The following is a 6,490-nucleotide window of genomic DNA, read 5'->3' as shown; positions in this document are numbered from 1 at the left end:
ATAAATGATATGATATTTTTTTGGTTTCGTTTACTACTATCAGGTTAGTAGTAAACGAAACCAAATCGCAAATATCGTTATTTCATACATTAATATTTAAATTAAACGATTCCAAGCCTGTATTAAGCAATATCATCTTCAAAATTTTAATCAACGCCACTGAAATGATTAAATATAATGTTTATGTACGATCGGATAATAACTTTTAGCTTACAATTGCAATTAACATCCCTGTCAATACTAATTATGGATTCAATTTATTGCCACGTACTCACTAAATTTAAATTGCGTTTACAATTTTCAGCTTTAAAATGTAAAATAGTCTGTATCTCACTTACAATAATGACTAGATTTGTAAACCTAACAACACCTAAGTGAAGAAGAACACAAAGCAGAAACTCCATAATACCAGGCTGAAAACGGATGATGTTTTTTCGGCTGCATTCATTTCTTGAAACCTAAAAGTCTTCATTTCATTTTGTATTGGGATAACTGGATCGACTATGAAATGGGGCAGTTCAGTTGTCTTTTTAGTTTCCACAGGGCAAGGGAGTGTTTCTGGTGGTATCTTTAGTACATTTCTTTTGATACCTTTCTTTGCGCTTATATCGTTAAGCTCTTCCCTGTTTTCATCTAATTTCTTGTCTGTTGTATTAGTTTTGGTGAAACTTTCTATACCATTGCCACTATTAAATTTGTCTTGGTTCGTGTTTGTAGCTTCTTCTGGTATCTTGTTGTAAGCTGAGCTCACAATGGGTGGGTCCATCTTGCATGTGACACCTTCCAAAGAATCTTTCGTGTTCTGACTCTTCGTCTCGTTTCTTAATGAGTGAATCCACTTCAGTCTACAGTCACAAACGAAGTTGTTTTCTGTGAACATAATAAAGATACATGTTATTTTTACTATCCATACAATATGAATATTACAAATACGAATGGGTGTTTGTTTGTTTGTTCTATCTTCACATGATAACTACGCAACCAATTGACTAGATTTTTGGCTTAGTGTTATTTGAAAGGACGCAGAGTAACAAACTTTTGATGCTGGAAAAACATCAAACTCCCGAGGATTGTTTACAGGAACATTGTATTTTACAACAAATATAGTCCTGCAATGACGTCCTAACAAAGCAACAAAATAAATAAGAATCAGCAATTTAAATTACGCCTACTTTTACAATTAACACTCACTCGTTTTAAATGTAAAATATTATCATTTCATATAATCATGGATTTCCGCAAAGTAACGCCTGCTTCTATCCAATATTTAAATGTTAAAGTTATTAAAGTTGTTTGGAACTTTGTAACTCAATCACGTCAAAACGGCTAAACGAAGTCGGGGGGATGAAACTAGTTAAATTATATTTATAATGCATGAGACCTATACGTTGTACTTTTATAGAGAACTTGCTCTCATGCAATTATTTAGAGATGGAGTATGGAACCTCTCAGCAAATTACTTGCAATCAGTGCAGTGGTTTAAAGAATATTCTTAGTATTGAATATATGTTAAATCATATGAACAGGGAAGGAACTTGCAAGCGATATCCATACTCTATGTTATAAATATCAAAGTGTGTCTGCTTGTATGATACCTCAACCACTGCACTGACTTTGACATTGATATTTTTCATAGTTTGCATCCTGGAAACGGATGTAGTATAGTTTTCAATGCAAAAAAATATACAACGTGTGAATGAAAATCGAAATAATACTTCAGAGCCTTTAGAAGTACATTATTATCTGTATCTGAGACTTATCTGTGAAATTATAACGCTAATAGTTTTTGAGTAAACCATTGCCATAGTTTTTTTGAAAGAAATCAGATGTAGCCCTAACATTTCATGTAAAAGTAAAATCAAGTGATTCCTATTCAAAAGTATTTTGGAATTCCGTAACACGTTGTATGATTCCCGCGGGGGTTTGATGGAACTAAAATAAAAGCAAACGAAGTCTCGGACAGCAGCTGGGAGTACATATTTGTCCAAAGGTCAACATACCGCTCATACTGTGTTATTCTAATGACCATACATTAGGAAAATACTTTGAATTCCCACAAATTTATTCAACTTAAACAGCCCACAGTATTCCTACTTGCATTTCGCGAACATAACAAAGTCATTACCATATAAGCTACGGGTTTTGTCTCTATTACAAAGAGTAGTTCAAGTGGCGGTGAACATTTCGCGCCAACAAACTTTCACACGGACGTCTAGCACGGTAATCGTGAAGATAGTTCTTCTCAAGTTAAAACACCCAGAGGAATCATAGGAAAATAAACTGCAAAAGTCCCCGGCATACTTACACAACACAATACGCGATCTAATACCACGCGTCGTGACTTGAAAACGTATCCATTTTATTTACTAACTAATTTTTTTTTTGTTTTCACTCATTTTAGTTATCAGGGTCTCTAGCTTATTTAATAGTTAAGCCTTTGGGGTTACTTGATTTTCGAAAAATAAATTGTTTAAAAAAAATACATTTTTTATGTTTATATATAGCGGTCAAACGAGCAAGTGAGTCACAAATGTGTTGTTTATAAGAAATTTATTTATCCGTCCCTAGAATAGCCCTCAATTATATTTTTGCGGGAATACATAAGATTATTCCATAATTTCCAAGTGCCCTGTTGAAATGATCTGGTTTTGTGAGGTGAAAACCAAATTATGTTAAAAAATACCCACCAAAAGAAATAAAACAAAAGAATTTTACAATATTAAAATGCTTTTGGGATTTAATTATAATTTTGTAGCTCTTTTTAAAATTTGTTTATGGACGATGCTGATTTTCTTGTTTCTCGTCTTTTACCATAATAAAATAAAGACTTGAAAGTATAGAAAACTATTGCTCTTAATTTTGCTTTCTTGGCAGATTTGTTATGACTTTTTTACTAAAGTAGAGCAAAGGTTGTCTGGAGGAGATAGCTTCAAGCGATAAAACCACTTTTGCGGTCTTTATTGCTCTTCTATTTAGTATTCAAACAATGTTTTGTATTTTTATTATGTTATGGAGTAATAAATTTATCATATTATTATATTTCTAGAAATGAAATCCTTCATTTTCCTAGTGTTTGTTTACTTTAGGCGTTGCTTTTGCTCGTGAAAAAATGTTATTCTTAATTACAAGAAACGTATATCAATAATGGAATACATGTCCACAATAACAACTTCGTCCTTACCAAATTAAAGCAGTATTATTTTAATATTTTTGACGTTTTGTTTATAATTTTTATTTTAGGATGTCGAGACATGTGAAATAAAATATTTCTGCTTTAAGCGATGGTAATTATAACTCCTAATATGTATATGGCCACAGAAAATACTACGATTTTATTTGACTCAATATACGTCATTTAGTCTATTTGTATTAAAATTCTTTCTAAGTTACCTTTAAAAGTTATACGAAACGCCTATGTCTCCTCGTTACAGATTCAAAATGTTTTTGGTTTATCATAAGCGTGCGAACGCTAAGTGGAAGTATTAAATATTCATTAAATTACCTTCCAAGAGTAAATTGCTGCCTGAAGGCTTCAAATTATCCAATATGGGCTTGATGTTGTCGAAAGTTAGCACGTGAAGCTCGTTCGAACGCAGGTCTAGGGAACTGAGGCCCCTCACGCCCTCGAACAAACCGGAGGGAAGCGACCCCAGTTTATTATCATCGAGGGACAACTTTCGAAGTTGGGATAACCCATCAAACGCTCTCTCTGATATATATTTTAAATCGTTCTTCCCCAACAAAAGCTCCTGCAAGTTCCACAGTTCGGCGAACGTGAATTCAGTCAAATTGTATATTCGGTTTTTTCTGAGGTCCAATCTTCGTAAGTTTGCCAATCCATCAAACGTATGTCTATTCAAATGGAATATGTTATTTTTATTGAGTTCCAGTTCCAATAGATTGAAAGCATGCTGGAATGCTCCATTGCTTATTGATGAGATATTATTTTTACCCAAAACTAGCTTCTGCAATTTTGGGACATCAAAAAAGGAGTCTCTTCCGATTTCTAGAATCATATTCTCCTCCAAGTTTACCACTGTTAAATTGGGTAAATGCGCAAACGCGTACTGTTGTAGAATTTCAACTTGGTTTTGCGATAGCGATGCCTCCTTCAAATTGGTTAAGTTGGCGAACGCGTAAGTGCTAATATCAACAATGTTGCCATACTTAATGTTTATGGATCTAAGTCTCTGTAAGTACTGAAGCGCTTTGGTCGGCACGTAGCCCAATGCACCATCGACGCGGACGTTGAAAGACAAAGTTTGCAAAGTTGGCTGTGTCGCGAAACTTTGCCAGATGAGGTCGTCGCGGGGTATGCCGCCGTTGAATACCCAGCATTCCGCCTTTGTCGCATTTCTGGGCTCCCGCGTGTTCTCACAATAGCAGTGCACTTTTGAATCGCGATCCGTGATATCGCATATATTCTTTTGAAAGCCGCCCGATTTCTCTTTGGTACGCCTCTTACTATTGTCCCTCGCTTGGACTGCTATCGACATTTCGTTCACAAGCGTAAATATAATGTAGATGTACATTATTCTCGCCAGTGTACGCTCCATGTTTATTTATCTGCAACAAAAAAAGATACTTTTAAAAGGTTGGAAGTCATTACTAAAACTTATGTTTAAACATTGTGGATAATTATTGCTTTGCGAGCGTATTAGTAGATTCAAGTTATGCACCTTGGCAAATATAGCCTAATTTATTTACTTAACTTTTTTTTAAATGAATACCAAATTATTATTATTGTTTAATTTGTATGTTTATATTAGATGTCCTATCTCTTCTCTCATCTCTACTATGAGAAGAATTTCTGTTATGAAAATTAAGCTTAATTTGCTATACTCCGAGAAAAGCAGGAGAATCTGTATAGTGTAATTTATAATTTCTTCAATCCTTATACTCCACACCAAACAGATCTTCGGCAATGTACCCTCTACGCATGTTTCGCTCTCAAACCGGAGCATCCTTAGCAGATGTTGACTTTACAATGAATAATTGTTCATTGCTTTTCGCGGAGTATAGCAAATTAAGCTTAATTTTCATAATATATCATTGATTACCGCAAAGTAACGCCTGCTTCTGTCCAATATGGTCTATATAGTGGTCCATTCATCAGGTTGATAATGACGACTCAGCTTGAAAATGGAGGCCTGCAAAATGCGAAGCATGAGAAACGCATGCCTTGCTTTATCCGAAAATTGATGAATAAAAACCGGCCGGTAAATCCATTCGATTTTCAAAGTATATGAATCAGTCACAGAACAAGAGCCTAAATTACCGGTCCAGTACATACAATTAATCTACGGGCCATTTGAATGAAAAAGCAATTACAGGTCAATAATACGACGCGATTTGAGTTAATTACAAATAAAAAAGAAATCCCTCACTCTGCAGTTGACTGGAAATTACCAATAATTACTAGGATTAAGCGATTCATTCTGCAGTGATAATGAAAATTCGGATTGATCGTTGAATTTGTAATTTGTCGTTAATGTAATTAATGTGGGATCCTTTTTCTGGCGTGACCGTACGTTTTTCTGGGCAATAGTTTAGGTCTCTTTTCGACGTGTCATGTACGGGAGTCTTCGGCGTGTCTGACCGGAGCATTTCCTATCTCTATCTCGTTGTTACAATCGTTCGTCTACGTTTCACGCGTTCCTTTTTTCGATAGTTGTTAGGAATTGAGTTATTCTGTCTAAAAAATTACAGTGTGCAACCATCGCAATGCCTCCTACAATAACTTGCTTTAACGTAGAGGTAACATGCACACCGGAGAGTACTGCTTGATGTTCTCAAAGGCGTGTGAAGTCTACCGATCCCCACTTGGCCAGCGTGGTGGACTACGACCTACTGCATTCTCATTCTGAGAGGAAACCCGTGGGCCGTGACCTGTAGTGGTTGATATTTACAAAGATCATAGTATATGTTTTATTTTGTTTTTTTTTCGTTCGGCTTGTTGTATTGGTATTTTAGCAGAGGAGAATGAAGGAGTTTGAACGGGATTGCTATAAATATCTGTGAACGCATAACTGATATTGACAGTGACACGGAGGTATCTTGCATCTCATGAATAAGGAAAATCAAGAAGAACTACTTACAAATATATATATTTTTTGACTATATTTTTTATCAATTTTTATAAGTTGAGACTGAGAATTTTCAACAGAAGAATTCATATCTAACAATTCGTGGCCCTTCCCGGACGAATTAAACCGTAGTTAAATAGGCTAACCATTGACCATCAAGGCAGTTGCTTCACGCTTTATTCAATAAAAATAAAACAATAGTTTTCAATGAATGATACTATTTCGTATTTTATATTATTAATAAATGTGAATTTAGGTAAATCACAGTAAGCCAGCCGTGTGCGTAATTTAATACTCTTATACACAAAATGCATAAATTTCCATAGAGCACGATAAATTTAATATCGCGTTGCAATGTAAATTATTTCAATAACAATATTTCTTATTCATTGACAATAAATTTC

General features: G+C 34.7%; 1 protein-coding gene across 1 annotated transcript; it reads right to left on the bottom strand.

Moving 5' to 3' along the window:
• Positions 1–339: 339 nt before the first annotated feature.
• LOC120631608 (connectin) lies at positions 340–4,556 on the bottom strand. The gene is made up of 2 exons (XM_039901254.1): positions 3,503–4,556; positions 340–870 (listed from the first exon to the last, which is right to left on the bottom strand). The coding sequence occupies exons 1-2, from the start codon at positions 4,554–4,556 to the stop codon at positions 371–373; spliced, it is 1,554 nt and encodes a 517-aa protein (XP_039757188.1). The 3' UTR covers positions 340–370.
• Positions 4,557–6,490: the final 1,934 nt, after the last annotated feature.

Source organism: Pararge aegeria, chromosome 18, assembly GCF_905163445.1.
Source record: "Pararge aegeria chromosome 18, ilParAegt1.1, whole genome shotgun sequence".
Classification (NCBI taxonomy): domain Eukaryota; kingdom Metazoa; phylum Arthropoda; class Insecta; order Lepidoptera; family Nymphalidae; genus Pararge; species Pararge aegeria.
This window is presented reverse-complemented; position numbering and strand designations above follow the sequence as displayed.

Coding starts and splice junctions, on each gene's coding strand:
- LOC120631608 (XM_039901254.1), bottom strand. CDS start 4,556: ATGGAGCGTACACTGGCGAGAATAATGTACATCTACATTATATTTACG. Junction 871..3,502: donor CAGCAATTTACTCTTGGAAG/GTAATTTAATGA, acceptor TTATGTTCACAG/AAAACAACTTCGTTTGTGAC.